Source organism: Vipera ursinii (genome assembly GCF_947247035.1).
Source record: "Vipera ursinii genome assembly, chromosome: 1".
NCBI lineage: Eukaryota > Metazoa > Chordata > Lepidosauria > Squamata > Viperidae > Vipera > Vipera ursinii.
The window spans coordinates 22,996,105-23,013,566 of record NC_139512.1 but is presented as its reverse complement, the minus strand read 5'-3'; the positions used below and the strand labels follow the sequence as shown (position 1 = coordinate 23,013,566).

General features: G+C 40.3%; 1 protein-coding gene across 2 annotated transcripts; it reads left to right on the top strand.

Moving 5' to 3' along the window:
- Positions 1 to 1,025: 1,025 nt before the first annotated feature.
- On the top strand, positions 1,026 to 16,355 carry PSMC6 (proteasome 26S subunit, ATPase 6). 2 transcript variants are annotated; one of them, XR_014490739.1, is made up of 14 exons: positions 1,026 to 1,150; positions 5,841 to 5,920; positions 6,690 to 6,729; positions 6,888 to 6,940; positions 9,984 to 10,051; positions 10,381 to 10,495; positions 10,841 to 10,928; positions 12,002 to 12,063; positions 12,154 to 12,277; positions 13,531 to 13,592; positions 14,114 to 14,234; positions 14,327 to 14,407; positions 15,130 to 15,233; positions 15,893 to 16,091. XR_014490739.1 is itself a non-coding variant. In XM_083348677.1 (14 exons), the coding sequence occupies exons 1-14, from the start codon at positions 1,066 to 1,068 to the stop codon at positions 16,009 to 16,011; spliced, it is 1,170 nt and encodes a 389-aa protein (XP_083204803.1). In that variant the 5' UTR covers positions 1,026 to 1,065; the 3' UTR covers positions 16,012 to 16,355. The 2 variants fall into 2 exon arrangements, 1 of the variants encoding a protein (XP_083204803.1); XM_083348677.1 differs by lacking the exon at positions 15,130 to 15,233 and adding an exon at positions 15,031 to 15,102 and having other exon boundaries at positions 15,893 to 16,355.
- Positions 16,356 to 17,462: the final 1,107 nt, after the last annotated feature.

Below are 17,462 nucleotides of genomic sequence, written 5' to 3'. Positions count from 1 at the left end.
AATGAAAGGAATAAGAAAAGAACTGGGTGAAAAAGGCTATCCTATCGATGACTTCCAAATGATCAGCATTATCATTAACTCAGTACAGTTCTAGTTATGAATAAAGCAACTATTTTTCTGTACTCATCTGCCTGGCGTCTTTCCTGCTTGTCCGAACCCGAAACATAACAGCTCCCATCGAAATAAGTGGTCCCGCTCCAGTTAGCTTTTTCAAGATCAAATAGAAATGTATAAACAGCTTCTAAAGCCTTGCTTGCTTAAAGGAACTCATAGTCTGCAAGAAAACAACCAAAGTCAAAGAGCACCAAGTTGTGTTTGAGAGGGTGCAGAATCCTTGGAGGGAAGGATCTGGGGTCTATTTAACCTTGTTGATGAAAAAGGCACTTTTTTCCACTCTGGATAACCTCCTTCTTGCAGAAATAATTGTAATGTTCAGTATATGAATGTTATATAGATATGGCACTCAAAATGCAAGTGAGAACAAGTGCCATAATGGTTCCCTTGGGGACAGAATTCAATTCACATATTGATTTTGTTCTGGAACATGTTACTTTTGCCCTGTTGCAGTTGTCTATATTTTGTATTATATGTCAATAATTTGGAAAGTAATGGGACAATAAACATAAACAATATTCAGAGGGGTTGTGGGTTTTTCCCCCCTTCAAAATGAGAATGATAGCAAAGCCATGCATTCCCCATCAATACTTCCATGGTGTACCTAACCCCTAATCGTAGCCCTCTGAATTTATTTATACATTTGACCTACATCCATTATTCTATATCAATTTTCTACGTTTCCCACAATGATAGTGAACCGTCTTAAATCTAAATCATTTATCGGTATCGTATTACATGAACATTGGCTAGTTCGGTTTTTCATCTTCTTTTTCTAAGCAGTTCCCCTCCAAGTCAGCAGGGGGCGTTCTGGCAGAAGGTGCCATTCGGAAAGAGGAAACCCTAAGCAGGAAACCCCAGGCAGAGGAAGCAGATTCTCCGGTTGGGGCCGTCATTCCCGGCATCCTTTGCGCACTACCACCGGTATAGCTCGGCTTTCGTCTCATCATCATGGCGGAGCCGCGAGACAAGGCTCTGCAAGACTATCGCAAGAAATTGCTGGAGCACAAGGAGATCGATGGGCGCCTCAAGGAGCGTGAGTGACTCCTCAGTGACGGATAAGGACGCCTGGTCTCTATACTTCTCCCTGATTTCATCCCTCTCTCGGGATCCCCAAAGAACCAGATTTCTTAATAATCTTATATCAAACAGAGTGGGGAAGACGCGTTGGAGTGAAAAGTCTTAATCTATATAATATTCAGATTTTTTTCCTCACTCAGATCCTGTGCGTGTTTCCTTAGGGACATTTACTCTCTGCGGTCAGACCCTGAAATACAGGATTAGGAGGGTACATTGGAGTCGCTCCGTGAGTTAGATGGGCTGTTCTAAATTTGATAAAATAAATAATTTCATTTTAATCATTGCACTTACATCCTGCCACTCCTTCCGATGCCCACATTACTACATGCAGCGTTCTTTCTTCCATATCTCTCCCAATAGTAACAATCCTGTGAAGTAAGTTAAGATGACGACTTAATGGACTGACAGGTTTTGTGAACTTCCAGGGCTGAGAATGAATTTAAATCCGATTTCAGCATAAAATTCATATGGATGAGAAATATCGGTTGGGTTTTAGTGTAGAATGTTGTGTAGTCATAATAGTTTGAAAATCATGGTTCATAGTTTAATAGATTTGTGAATGCAGAGAATTGTGGTTTATTCAACCAACCATTATTAAACCCTGAGTTTGTAATATATGAATTCAGCTATAACAGGTTTATTTTAAAAAAAATAAAATAAAGGTCTAATTTTGTTTCATTAATCTTAAAGGAACGTAAGAAATGAAAAATGAGAGATAAAAAGGAAAGGAGAGGTAGCTGAGATTTATGTGTGGAACAAAAACAAATTACCTTGTTCTCTTGGCTTCCATATTCTGCACACATTTCCTCCAGATTTACATGTAATATGCAGTATTTGTATTTGTATTTATTAGATTTTTATACCGCCCTTCTCCCGAAGGACTCAGGGCGGTGAACAGGGCATATAAATAGAGATACAAAAGTTAAAAAAAAGATTAAATAAATTGACCAATTAAAACAATTAATAAAAAACCCATAAAAACCCAGACGTTCCCCCATCAGGCCAGGCCAGCTTGTTCGAATAAATGGGTCTTTAACCCGCGCCGGAAGGAGCGGAGATCCGGTGCCATCCGGAGCTCCACCGGCAGTTGGTTCCATAAAGCCGGGGCGCCCACAGAGAAGGCCCTCCCCCTGGGGGCTGCCAGCCGACATTCTCTGACCGGAGGCACCCTGAGGAGGCCCTCTCTGTGGGAACGCACGGGGCGGAGGGGAGTTGACGCCGGCAGCAGGTGGTCCCCAAGGTATTCCGGACCCATGCCATGTAAGGACTTAAAAACCATTACCAAAACCTTGAACCTCACCCGGAAGACAACTGGTAGCCAATGCAGCTCGCGGAGCAAATGTGTAACATGGGAGTACCGGGAAACTCCCAAGACAACTGCTTCAAAAAAGCCTAACAAAGATTACAAAAATAAAATACAGTACAAAAGGTAAATAAGCAATGAAATACTAAAGACAGTTAATGAACTACAGTTAATGAGCTAAAAAAAACTAAACAGAATGAAAAATAGAAACCTTCCACCAAAATAGAAAAGCCAAATAAAATGGTAAAAACTGAACCAAGTATCTAAAATATTTATATTAAGCGTGTGGAAGTGTGTATGTGCTTGCAGTGCAGAAGAAAACATAAGCTGAGAGGAGGTGACTTCTATCAGGTGCCATTAGGCCTCCTTACCTACCTGTAGCAACCCACTCCCTCATGCATATTTTATATAGAAGAAAGTTGAGATTTGGCAAAATTTGGTAAAAATGAGATGGTCAGGTGGGCTGCAACGTTCTTATTTCTGATGGGACAATATTCCACCAGATAGAAGCTCTGGTGGAGAAACCTGATCTCCATGTTTCCTCTTATCACACCCTATTTAGGGTAGGGTGTTCTCTCAGTAAATACACACTAAAGGCATATTTTGGACAGGTAGATTGTCACCAACAACTTGAATTGCATCTGTTATTTCAGTAGCTGACAGTCTAGAAGCACTCCAGATTGTGCATCAGCTCTTTCTGGAGGAGCAGAATCCCATCAAGAACTACAGTTGGTATTGTTCGGCCTCAGTCGGTTTTTAAATCTACAGCCACTTTGTCTTGCTAGGGGTGAGTTTCAACCTGTTTTTCCCCATCCAGACCTTTATAGTATCCAGATACTGAAGCTGTAAAAAGATAGGTGCCTTTTTCTGACTCTTGGGCACTGGCCATCCTCCGTGATTTCTCAGAGGTCACAGAAAGGAACTTCTGAAATCACATCTGTGAACGTCTTCCAGATTTTTGGATACAATTGGCTTTTGAGACTTAAATTCAATTATGGTATGCAGGTGTTCCCTAAACATGCCTTAACTAGCCTTGGGTTACCATTCCCTTTTTTGGTCAGTTATTCTCAATATATTTTCATTTTTATGAGGAGAAAAGAAATAAAGTAGAAGTTGAGGAGTTCTGCCCTCTTCTTGTCATTTGTTTTTACCATTTTCTCTTACCAGTGATCCTACTCCTTCTGTTTTGTTTATTTTGCTGCTGATACAGCAGAAAAAACCACCCATTTTTGTTGCTTTCAACTTCTCTTGTGAATCTAAATGTCTTTTGGCTTTTCTGATTTTTTCTTCTGCAGATAATACCTACTTGCTAGTATACCTCCCTGGTGATCTTCCATTTCCAGCAGTGGTTCTTTGGCTAGTGGATTCTTTCAAGCAGTTTCCTAAGCTGCTTCCCTTTCCCCCCTTCTCATTGAAGTGGTATCCAGTTGCACTTTCAGTATTTTATTTTTGAGAAATTCTTAACTCTCTTGTGCTCCCTTTGATCAGAGGAAAGTTTTCCATGGGAGCTCACCCAGTAGTATCTTTTAAAGCTTGTTGAAGTTAGCTCTCCTGAAATTTAGCATCTGTATATGACTATACCCCCAATTTTTGTTCTGCAGTATGATCTTAAGATTCCATAGCTACTGCCTCCTGTGCTTCCTACTGTTTTTAATTTAATTTAATTTAATTTGTTTCGATTTATATACCACCCTTTTCCCGAGGGACTCAGGGCGGTTTACAGGGCAAATTAAAACAGTGCAATATACAAATTAAAATAAAATAAAATTAATAGCCCCAAAAGAGTTTAAAATTTAAAACCATAAAACCCCTCAGTCCAGGCCAGCTAACTCAAATAGCCACGTTTTTAGGTCCCGGCGAAACGAGCGAAGGTCGGGGGCGATCCGGAGTTCCACAGGCAGTTGATTCCATAGGGCAGGCGCGCCCACCGAGAACGCTCTCCCCCTGGGGATCGCCCGCTGGCACTCCCTGACCGGCAAGACCCTGAGAAGACCCTCCCTGTGGGAGTGTACAGGACGATGGGAAGTTGATGCTGGCAGCAGGTGCTCCCTAAGATAATCCGGACCCGTGCCATTTAGGGCTTTATAGGTCATCACCAGCACCTTGAATCTCACCCGGAGGGCAACTGGAAGCCATTGCAGCTCGCGGAGAAGAGGCGTTACATGGGAGTATCAGGAGACCCCCATCACAACTCGCGCGGCTGCATTCTGCACCAGCTGAAGCCTCCGAGTGGTCCTCAAGGGCAGCCCCATGTAGAGAGCATTGCAGTAGTCTATCCGGAAGGTCACAAGCGCATGGGTGACTGTGCGTAGGGCATCTCGGTCCAGATAGGGCTGCAACTGGCGCACCAGGCGAACCTGGGCAAAAGCTCCCCTGGCCACGGCTCCTATATGATCTTCCAAACTGAGCCATGAGTCCAGGAGGACGCCCAAGTTGTGAGCCCTATCTACGGGGGGTAACACCTCACCCCACATAGTTAGGGATGGAATAGAGCGGTTGATCCGAGATGCCAGTATGCACAGCCACTCAGTCTTGGCAGGATTGAGTCGAAGCCTGTTTATCCCTATCCAAACCCGGACTGCCTCCAGGCAACGGGACATCACATCGAGGGCATCACTGGGTTGGTTCGGAGTGGAAAGAAAAAGCTGGGTATCATCAGCGTACTGATGATACCCCATCCCGAAACCACGAATGAGCTCACCCAGCGGCTTCATATAGATGTTGAACAAGAGGGGAGAGAGGACCGACCCCTGAGGGACTGCACAAATGAGAGACCTCAGCGCGGACCTCTGCCCTCCCATCAACACCGACTGCGAGCGGCCCAGGAGATAGGAGAACCACTGTAAAACAGTGCCACCCACTCCCAACCCCCTGAGACGCTGCAGTAGGATACCATGGTCGATGGTATCAAAAGCCGCTGAGAGGTCTAATAGGACTAGGACAGAGGAACAACCCCTCTCCCGAGCCCGCCAGAGATCATTCACCAGCGCGACCAATGCCGTCTCCGTGCTATACCCGGGCTTCAGCAAGCTCTTAGATATTCATTAGAATCAAATATGGGAGAGCCAATTCCTTTTGTCTCTTTCTCAGTTTTCTAGAAAATGTTAAACTTTTACACATAATTGCCTGAATGTACCATTTGTCTTTCTATTTTATACAATATACAAGGTATTTATCAAAGAAACCTAGGCAAGACACTTTTAATGTACTATACAATGGTCCAAGAATAAAATTTTACATCTTAATTTTTCCCCTCTGAGGATAGAAATGGAAGAACAGACAGTAACAACTATTAGCATGGATTGTATGAATTTTACCTGAAAGCAGTGTTCTTCTATCTTAGTAAGGGAACAACTAAAGGAACTTACCAAGCAGTATGAAAAATCAGAAAATGACCTCAAAGCTCTACAAAGTGTTGGACAGGTGAGCGTTCATACAGTCACAGTGTTCAGTGAATTATACTGTTGTTTAACACGGGGGTCCCCAACCCCTGGGCCAAGGCCCACTACCGGACCGTGGCCTACTTGGAACCGGGCCACACGAGCAGCATGCCTGCACATGTGCAGACACCCATGCAGCTCAACTTGTGCAAGATGAGTTGTGCACAGGTGCACAGCAGTCTCCCATTCACATGGCCCACTTCCCCACTGCCTCCCCCAAGCCTGGCTGCCAAGCCGCAAAGATTGGGAACTGCTGGTTTAATGTAAAAAAGCAAATTTTCTGAAAATTGTGATTGGCTCTTTGTTGAGGAACAAATGTCAACATTGTGTGTTTTTAATGGGTACCTCCCCAGAGTTCAGGGAGGACTCCTTAGCTGTTCATGGGAGATCTGAAGTACTCGTACATTCTCCAGAAATGTTATTGCCTTAAATCGAGCAACAGATGATATCCTATTCCCAAGTTAGAATGCACAAAGCTTGTCAAGTTATTTTGGCATCCTAAAGATCTTTCTCTCCTCTGTCAATAATAATTAAATATAATTTTCTATTATTTTGTTGCCTTTTCACAACACAGAGCTATTGCTTGAGGCAGATGTCTCATTCTGTTTGAATAGTAGTCCTAATAGCGTATGATGGTTACTAATGGCATTGTGACTTTGTATCAAGGCCAACTGATCTTTTGCATTTCAGAAATTCAAACAGGCAGGGAGATTATACTAATAGCGTATTTTTCCATTTCCTTTAAAAATCAGATTGTTGGTGAGGTTCTTAAACAATTAACAGAAGAGAAATGTAAGTACATGGGGATACTATTTTATTAATTTTCTTCAATTATTAAAATAATTTTTGGATTTGAAATATGAGTAGCATAGTTATAATGGCACATAAGTGTTATTTTAAAGTCATGGTTGAATAATACACACTCACCTGTTTTTCTTTGCTACTTTTAGTCATTGTCAAAGCAACAAATGGACCAAGATATGTAGTTGGCTGTCGTCGTCAGGTGAGTACAGGTAGTAGCTGCTTATCAATCATTTGTTCAATGACTATTTGAATTTCCAACAGTGCTAACTAAAATAACTTTACAACCCACTTGGTCTTCATAGTGTTCTCAGTCATGTGATCATCATTACAATCAGTCCTGTGCTTGAGCTATGTTTTTTTTCCCCATGTCAGAGAGATTGGAGATGAAAGAAAGTAAGCTTTGCTGTTCTGTACATTGAAAACAATGCAGTCATGCTGGCAATCTGGAGCTGGGAACCATAGGTACAGAATGCAAATAGTAGTCTCTTGAAGTCTCTTTCTCTCCAATCTCTCTGCTCCATGAGGAGTAGGGAGGTAGAGGAAAAAACTAAATAATTTCTGTAGGACATCTTTCCGTGCTTGATCTTATAATAATAATAATATAAAGTTGGAAGGGACCTTGGAGGTCATCTAGTCCAACCCCCTGCTCAGGCAGGAAACCCTATACCATTTCAGGCAAATCGCTGTCCAGTCTCTTGTTAAAAACCTCCAGTGTTGGAGCATTCACCCCTTCTGGAGGCAGGTTGTTCCACTGGTTAATTGTTCTAACTGTCAGGAAGTTTCTCCTTAGTTCTAGGTTGCTTCTCTCCTTGACTAGTTTCCATCCGTTGCTTCTTGTCCTGCTTTCAGGTGCTTTGGAGAATAGCTTGACTCCCTCTTCTTTGTGGTAGCCCCTGAGATATTGGAATACTGCTATCGTGTCACCCCTCACCCTTCTCTTCATTAAACTACACATACCCAATTCCAGCAACCGTTCCCTATATGTTTTAGCCTCCAGCCCCCTAATCATCTTGGTTGCTCTTCTCTGTACCCTTTCTAGAGTCTCGACATCTTTTTTACATCGTGGTGACCAAAACTGGATGCAGTATTCCAGGTGTTGCCTTACCAAAGCATTGTAAAGTGGTATTAGTACTTCACTTGATCTTGATTCTATCCCTCTGTTAATGCAGCCTAGCACTGTTGCTTTTGATGTGTAGAAAAGCAAACAGCTTGCTTTCTTGAAATATCTTTCTCCACTCTTGGGAGGATGAGGGAGAAGAAGGAAAGTGAATGATTTCTATAGTCAATTTCTTCTTTGCCTGATTCTCCCCCCCCCCCCCAGTGACTAAATTAGTAGTAGACCAGTGAAACGCTGTGAGCATAGTATACTTAGACTTCAGTAAGGCATTTGACAAAGTAGATACAACCTGCTGCTTAGTAAGCTAGAAAAAGGTGGGACAGACAACATCACCACCAGAGGGATCTGTACCTGGCTGACAAACCATATTCAGCAAGTAGTCCTCAATGGTACTATATCCACATGGAGAGAAGTAAGCAGTGGGGTACCACAAGGCTCCGTCTTAGGCCCAGTACTCTTCATTCAATCAATGACTTAGATGAGGGAATAGAAGGGGAACTCATCAAATTTACAGATGACACTAAACTGCAGGAATAGCCAACACCCTGAAGACAAACTCAGGATCCAAAAAGATCTTGACAAACAATGGGTCCTATCCAACAACATGAATTTTAATGTGGAGAAAAGCAAAGGTATAAGTACAGATTAGGTGAGACCTGGCTCAAAAATAGTAACTGTGAGAGGGATCTTGGAGTCCTAGTGGACGATCACTTGACTATGAGCCAGCAGTGTGCAGAAGCAGCCAAAAAAACTAATACAATCCTGGATTGTATAAATAGAGGCATAGAATCAAGATCACGCGAAGTTTTAGTACCACTTTATAAAACCCTAGTAAGACCACACCTGGAATGCTGCAAACAATTTTGGTCACCATATTACAAAAAAGATGTTGAGACACTGAAAAAAGTTCAGAGAAGAACAACTTAAACGATCAAAGGCCTGGAGACTAAAATATATGAAGAACGGCTGCAGGACTTGGGTTTGGCTAGCTAGTCTAAAGAAAAGAAGAAACAGGCAACATGATAGCAGTATTCCTGTATTTAAGGGGCTGCACAAAGAAGAGGGCATCAGACTATTCTCCAAAGCATCAGAGGACAGGACAAGAAACAATTGTTGGAAACTGACCAAAGAGAAGCAACCTGGAATTAAAGAGAAACTTCCTAACAGTGAGGACAATTCACCAGTGGAACAGCTTGCTTCCAGAAATTGTGGGCGCTCCATCACTGGAGATTTTTAAGAAGAGACTAGACAGTCGCTTGTCTGAAATGGGATAGGTTCTCTTGCTTGAGCAGGGGGTTGGACTAGAAGACCTCCAAGGTCCCAGATTCCATTCTATTCTATTCTATTCTATTCTATTCTATTCTATTCTATTCTATTCTATTCTATTCTATTCTATTCTATTCTATTCTATTCTATTCCAAACCAGACATTGGTGAGGGATTTCAAGAGAGTAAGCTGTGTATCACACCCATGGCTCCCAACCTTGGGTTGCTAGCATGATTGCATTACTTTCAGCGTGTACGAGATAGTAAGCAAGTGCTCTACCATTCCAAGGGGTTGGGGAGTGGTTAGAAGGCAAACAAAAGCCAAACATGTGAAACTGACTAGCCTTATCTCTTTCCAGTTGGGAAACACAATTGTGGTCACATGATTTCCCATTTAGTGACTGCTTTGCTTAGTGGTTCTAAATAGGGTTGTAAACTGAGGACTACCTAGATCTTGTTTATGAGTTGGTTTCTCAAAATAGAATTTAAAGTTGTAGCACTAAGTTGTGCCTTGGTGTCCTACCTAAGCAGCTCCCAGTGGGAAATGCCTAATTTATTTCTGCAGGCCTAGGCTGGGTGTGTGAATATTGTCCAGCCTACATCCACCTGCTATGGAAAAAAGAGTAATCATCCTTGTACAAGCAGCACATTTTCAACTTTGATTGTTGTTTGCTGTTATTTGAATGGGCTTTGTTGTGCTTTTATTCATTATCATACGTACTGCTTTGAATATATTTTTGGGTCCTCCCTCCAGCTCCCCAAAACAGTATAGTTAATACAAAGTGAATACTTCCTGGTTGAACACGTTTGACATAATGCTGCTGCTGCAAATTTAATAATTGCCCTTTTTTTGCCTCCAGCTTGATAAAAGCAAATTGAAACCTGGGACGAGAGTTGCACTGGATATGACCACCTTAACAATTATGAGGTAAAATCTTGCCTTCGTATGCTAAGATTGGAGATGAGAGAAATCAAAAGGATGGAAAGCAACATCCCCTTCTTCATTATACAGGAAGGAAGGGGGAGAAGGAAATATGAGCCAAAGGCTTTGCTTAGGATTCCTCCTTTTTGTGCAAGTAGCACTTAACCTACAGTTCTATGCTGCTTGTTAACAACCCTCCTGGGAGACCATTATAGAACATAGTAATTTGTTTGTCTTCATTGGGTGGGGGAAATACTTGGAAATTACTTTTTTAAAAAATCACTGGAGCAGAATCATCATCGGATTGGATAACTGGAATTGCTTCACATACTTAGATATTTGCCAAGAGAAGTTGATCCACTTGTTTACAACATGTCTCATGAGGATCCTGGAGATGTGTCTTATTCTGAGATTGGTGGATTGTCAGAACAAATCAGAGAACTAAGAGAGGTACATGTTTCTTCATTATACCAGCCTGTATTCTAGTTATGGCTAAGCTACTTGTATCTTTGCAAGAGGAAAAATATTTGACACTGCAGTGTCAATTAGATGCCCATTGCAGAATGTCAGGAAAATACATAAATGGAATTGCTGAGGTTTTAAAATTTAAAACTAGGAGCTTTAACCAAACTTCACAATGCAGTGAGTTTGTTTCAAAGAAATCTATCTGAAGTGTAAAAGACTACAGACTGTTATGAGAGTTTTAGAAAGAAGATTGTGTAAATGACACAAAGTTTGTATCTTTTGGTGCACTTTGAATTACTTGAGCACAAACACAGATTTTCCTCTTTGCAGGTTATAGAGTTACCCCTGACAAATCCAGAATTATTCCAACGTGTGGGGATTATACCTCCCAAAGGCTGCTTGTTGTATGGCCCACCAGGTAGGCCCACTTTAATAAGTTTGCATGGCTGTCTCTTATGCCTTAGCAAAGAGGTACATCATGTGGGATATTTATTTTCTGACTGGCTCCAGTGCACATTCTTAGTTCATGTACAAATAGTTGTTTTTCTATGCTATCAAGTCCAAGTGTAAGATTACAAGTTCTGAGAAGATCCTGGAAGACAAGAGACAGAATTAAGTTGATGTGTCTTCAGAATCTTTGGCATAAATGCTCAATTACCATCCCCTTTCCCCATACAAATTGTATGCAACTTCATAAAGGAAGATATAATTTCACAAAGACATAATCTGATTTGGTACAGAATGTACCAAATGCAAATGGTGAGGGGTATTATTCTATCTGGAAGACCCATAGTCTGCTTATTTCAAGCACATGGCCTTATCCCTTTTGTTCTGAAAGGATTTCTCTAAGAAAAATGAAATAGACTTATGGCAGATGCCAGAGGAAAACAAGATTGAAATAGAGCTGATTGAATAGTGAAGCTTTTTGTTGCAAGGATTTTATTTTGGATATTTGGGTATGTAGGATTGTTTTAGTCCTGTACAGTTGTGTATATTTTAGAGCTTGTAAAATCCTTTCTAGAAGAATGGTTTTATTTTCTAATTTGTTTTATAAGATTCAATATCATACTCCTGCCTCATGAGAAAGGCATTTAGAAGTGCGCTTTTTTGGTTAAAGGTCATCCCAGGTTGAGAGAACAGGTTTTTCCAAATCTGTCAAGATTTTTTTATTATTTTTTTACAAACCTAGGCTTTCTTGTCCCAGGCCCATATTTCATTTTAGTAAGAGTGCCATCTCCAGCAGAAATTGCTGGCTTCTAAATTTTAACTGAGTTAAAGGGGGGAAATTGTTAAAAACAAGTAGGTTGAATAATAATATTAATTGTGGGTAATTAAAGTGGTTTTATCCACTTTACGAGTTCAGCCCCAATATGCTACCAAAGCCAGGCCCTTGAAGGTCTGTGCACTGTAGTGCTTCACCGTGTAACCTCAACTATATGTCTGTCACGTTGATTCTTTACTTCTTGAATCTTTGGCATATTCTCACTTCAGGAACAGGAAAGACTCTCCTGGCTAGAGCTGTTGCCAGTCAGCTGGATTGCAATTTCTTAAAGGTAAAATAATAGGGGTGTGTTTTTTTTCCTGAACTCTTAGCCCAAACCTGTTTGACTTTCAAGCGTCACTCATCGATCATTTTTTCACAGGTTGTGTCTAGTTCCATTGTAGATAAATACATTGGGGAAAGCGCTCGGCTGATCAGAGAAATGTTCAACTATGCCAGGGACCATCAGCCCTGTATCATTTTCATGGATGAAATTGATGCTATTGGTAAGGATGCAGGCTTCTTAAAATCTGAGAGCGTGTCGAGTTTTTTTTTAATTAGCTGCTCAAAGAACTGCTGTGCTCCTGCAGTTTCAAGATTGGAATGGGAAAGTGAACTTAGCAGGAGTTGAGAATGAAAAAAACCAACAGTGTAACTATTCTTGTCACTATACCAGGGGTAGGCAACCTTGGCTCTTTTATGACTGGTGGACTTCAACTCCCAGAATTCCTGAGCCAGCCAATTCTGGGAGTTGAAGTCCACCAGTCATAAAAGAGCCAAGGTTGCCTACCCCTGCACTATACCAAAGATTTGTGACACTTAAAAGTCCAATATGTTACTACGGTATTGCTATCAGCAGCCATTCTGGAACATAACTGACGAATCCATTGTGATGGAAAAATAATAAAGCTGCAAACACTTCTCTGAACTCTCCCACCACCTTTTTTTTTTTTTGGTCTTTTCTTTCTGTCCTCCTCCCCTCTATCTCCTGTTGTAAACATTTTCTCTCATCTCTCTCTGCTGTTCCTGCTTCCTCCATTTGCAAAGGAAAAGAAAGCTCTCACGCATCCCCCAAAGGCTCATCTAATGGTGGAGCTCATCATAACTATGCGTGGGCGCCTGGCTGTCTCAAAATTCCATTTGTCACAGAGGTGTAACTAGTTTTGCAACAGAAAAGCCTTTCTCCCTGTCTTAACACCTGTCTCGCTTCCTCAAAAAAAAAAAACTATTTGTGAATCAACTCCTTTGAATTTCTCCCCTCCAAACCTCAAAGTGTACAACAACCTTTCTATTGCTCAGGGTCTCTCTCTCTCTCTCTCTGCATTGGAAACTGCCCCCCAATAAAGTTTTTATCATTTCTTCTTAGCATTGGACTCCTTTCTTCAGCAAAAATTCCACAATAATATTTATTTTACTTTTAACCCGTATTGGTTATTTTTATAAATAACTCAAGGCAGCCAACATATCTAATTCTCCTTTCTGCTTCCTTTGGAGACAACTCTGTGAGGTGGGTTGAGCTGAAACAGCAGTCCAAAGTCACCCATCCGGCTTTCATGTCAAAGGAGGGAGGGGAGCTGCAGCTAAAACTGGTTTATTTTTGGACAAATACTTTTTAAATCTTAATGCCTACGTAAGTTAGCTTATCATCGGACAGTTTGGGAAATACTGGATTCCATTTTATATTTGGCTGTATTCTAAATTAAAACCTTATGTCAAATGTTCTACTTGGTGAAATACCAACTACTCTTCCGTGCTCTAGGTGGTCGCCGTTTTTCTGAGGGAACTTCAGCTGACAGAGAGATCCAGAGAACTTTAATGGAGGTAAAACTTAATATGTGTTAAGTCAAACACTAGTTTTAGGCAGGCAACCAAAAAGTGAAGTATTTAGTTCAGTTTGGTTTTCTACACTTTATTTGGTGTGCTCTTAACTTATTCTGAATAAAATGGTGGCTTTATATTGTTCAGTTATATACATAGAGATATGATTAAGTAACTTTTTTAAAATTACTTTTCCTTCACTTGGTATATCAACATTTCATAAAATAAATGGCCTTCATATAAAGTTTCTATTGCAAAGTGCTCTGGCCAGAGGAACAAGCTAATATTTTCATATTTGCAAAAATTGCAACTTTCATAGATGCTCTTTCTAACCGAGAATTAAAATTCTCATGGATTCTTAGGTTGTGTCATGGTATCCCAAGTCCCGTGTTTCTGAAATGTGACAAATGCCATCCAAATCAACAACTGTCAATACATTTCTTAACTGTCTTGTTGGAAACAACTTCTTGGTGGAAAAATACCAAAGTTCACTAAAGCTTATGCTTCCTTGCAATATTTTCCAGTTATTGAATCAGATGGATGGATTTGATACTTTACACAGAGTCAAAATGATAATGGCTACAAACAGACCAGATACTCTAGATCCAGCATTGTTGCGACCCGGAAGATTGGATAGGAAGATTCGTGAGTAAACTCAGTATGTCAGCATAAGCCTTTGCCTTTGTTTGGTACACAACCAAAATTAGTAATTGGAAAAAAACATTCTTTTCGCCTAGATATTGATTTGCCAAATGAACAAGCTAGGTTAGACATCCTGAAAATCCATGCTGGACCTATAACTAAACATGGAGAAATAGGTAAGTTCCCAAGACCATGTTCACATCTTAAGGCATTGTTTTATACAGTTCCTGTTCAGTATTTAATGCAATTCATTGTAAATTTGGACTGTTCAGGGCAGAAATTTCAATCATGCAATAGCTTTTTAAAGTGTAATCCTTTATTTTTTTTTCTGAAACATTTACATACTGTATTCGTTTATTTTATATAATTTCCTTTTCCTCCTGGAGGTTTAGAACAGCGTACTCTATAAAGCAGGCCCTAGTTGGGGTTGAAGTTTAGCAATTTAGAAATGCTCCATGGATTGTCCCTGCTTCCAGAGTTGTATTCATCTTACTGTTGGAAAGAGTCTAGTCAAAACAGCCAATTGTAAATACGATCTTGGCAAGGGAAGTTTTGAAGAATCTTCAACTAGTTCAAAATAGCGTTCCCATATTATTGTATAGCTCTAGAATTGCAATACTCCAGTCAGCATCAGAAGTCTTGATTTGCTTGCTCGGCTCCACTGAAGTTTGATAGGTAGTGAAAAGATCCAGAAATACTTTGATATTTCAAAGCAGAAAATTTGGTTCTCATCTTTACAACAGGCAGTGCTTGTGGGTCACAGTTCTGATTAACCTAGCCATTTGACTCTTACTATTAGACTATGAAGCAATTGTGAAGCTTTCTGATGGATTTAATGGTGCTGACCTAAGGAATGTCTGTACTGAAGCAGGTAATGAATTCTTTCTATTTTCTTTAGTTCTTAGTTTAACATAGGGTGCAAAAGAGTATTCAGGAGCTACTTGTGGCATCCGAGCCTCTCTTGTGTGGCTGCCAGCGCATGCACACATGCACACCCAGTGGGTGAGATTTTTTTTTGTATTTCTTTGGCTTGAGTGGTTTTAAGGGTTAAAATAAGCATTTTAAACTGCATGGTCACCCTTTCAAACTCTTAAAAGCCCATCTCAAGATAGATTTGGTCCCACCACTTGTGGAATGAAGTCTTAACTTGCCATGCCAGATCTGGTGTGTTAAATCAAGGTGGTGTAATAATTTAAAATAAACCTTACAGTAGTCCTCAACTTATGATCCATTGCTTAGGGACCATTCAAAGTTCTAACAGACCTCACCAGGTCTGAAGATCCGATGGCTACTGCCACCCCTGCAGTCATGTGATCACAGTTTGGGTGCACAGCAACCAGCGCACATTTATGGCCATCTGCAGCATCCATGGAAAGAGGTTTTTTCACAGCCTGGAGAGGGTGTGGTTTTGCCTGCCTCCCGCTCCGCATCTTTGTGTGGACTGGCTTCTAGTATGCTGTGGACCAGTGCCAGTCCAGGGACCGGGGGTTGGAGATCCTTGCTGCATTTGACAAAAAATATGTGGAATGAAGAGTTTTATGCAGTTATTATAGCTCCATCTCTTGTGGTTCACAAAGGAAATCTTGCCTATTGTGCAGAGTCTGGTTTCAGGCCCTTTTGTTTCCAATAAATACATGTTTTTCACACTTGTCTTCTTGCAGGCATGTTCGCTATTCGTGCTGATCATGACTTTGTAGTTCAGGAAGACTTCATGAAGGCAGTTAGGAAAGTTGCGGATTCCAAGAAGCTGGAGTCTAAGTTGGATTACAAACCAGTCTAATTGCTACTACATGGTTAATGGCTGACAGTGACTGCTGCATGGGAAATGTGGGGGCTTCCTAGGTAAAATGAGAAACAGACTATCCCTTGATTGTGTTATTATTTCAAATTATGTATTAATGATGGCAGTTAGCCATTTGTTAATATTAGGTAGGAGTCTGCTGCAACACGTTTTGTGGCCCTCTGAAAACAAGATGGCTTTTCAACCCCACATATGTGCAGTATAAAATTCGCTTATCAAATGTACTATATTGATTTCATCTGGCAGATTTGAAGGTGGCATGCTTGTTTTATATCATTTATTATTTTCTCTTCTTTGAAACAGTAAAATATACCTTGTTTAAATCAAGTTTGTTAATTGGTTCCTTAGCATCCTATAAATTAGAAGGAACATCATTTGATGATGTTGGATCCTGATAGGTTTTTGGTATCTTGCCTAAGCAACCCTGCTTTTCATAGAACAGTGTTTCTAATCAAAAAGCTAAAAGCGTTTAAAAATTAGAAGAAATTACACTTTTTCTCAATTTATTTTTGATCTATGACTAACTTAAATCTTTCACATATTGGGATGAATAAATTTTAATTATGTAGCATGTTCTTCTATTTAAATATCCTGGTTGATTTTTTGATTTCTTTAAGAGCCATTTTAAGATGAAGTTAAGAACTTGTAACATAGGCCTAGGACACATTCCCAGTGCAAATAAAGGATCTGTTAGCTTCACGACTACATTGTACCACAAAAAAGTCAGCTTTGAGAATGTTCGAAATGATGAAAGCAAATATGAAAACCAGTCATACAAAAGAAAGCAAAAAAAAATAATGTTTAAGGGAGGCAGAACTGCCTCCCTTAAATTCAGCTATTTATAATACTAGTAAATGGAAATACAGAATAGCCTATTATAGTTATTCTTGTATCCTGATTGCTGCCTAGACCAAAGAAGTAAAGCAAAATATTTAATTTGAACTTCTGTATTCTGCCTTCCCTGTAATCATTACTTTCTCCCAAAGCAAATCTCTCTCAGCAAACCAAGAGAGCTAGTTCATAATCATTTAAAACCTAAACAAACACATCTACAAAATTGGTTTAAAGCATTTAAGAAACTAGAACCAGGCATATTGCACTGAATATAAAAATGGCCCCAGCACTAAACAAGTTGGATTCTCACAGAGTTACACCCAGGCTTATTGCAAGGAAAGCGGGTTGGGTTACAGAGCATGCATGTACTTCAGCCCTCCTTTTGTCAGTAAGTAAATAAAGATAGGTCCCTCCTTAATGCCTACTTTCTAGTAATCTTTTCATTTAGGAGTAGGTTGCTAGCCTTTGATGAGATATTATTTATTTATTTATTTATTTATTTAATTTATATACCGCCCTTCTCCCTAGGGACTCAGGGCGGTGAACAGGGCAATACATAAAAAACTAGATACAAAAATTAAGATTATTAAAACATA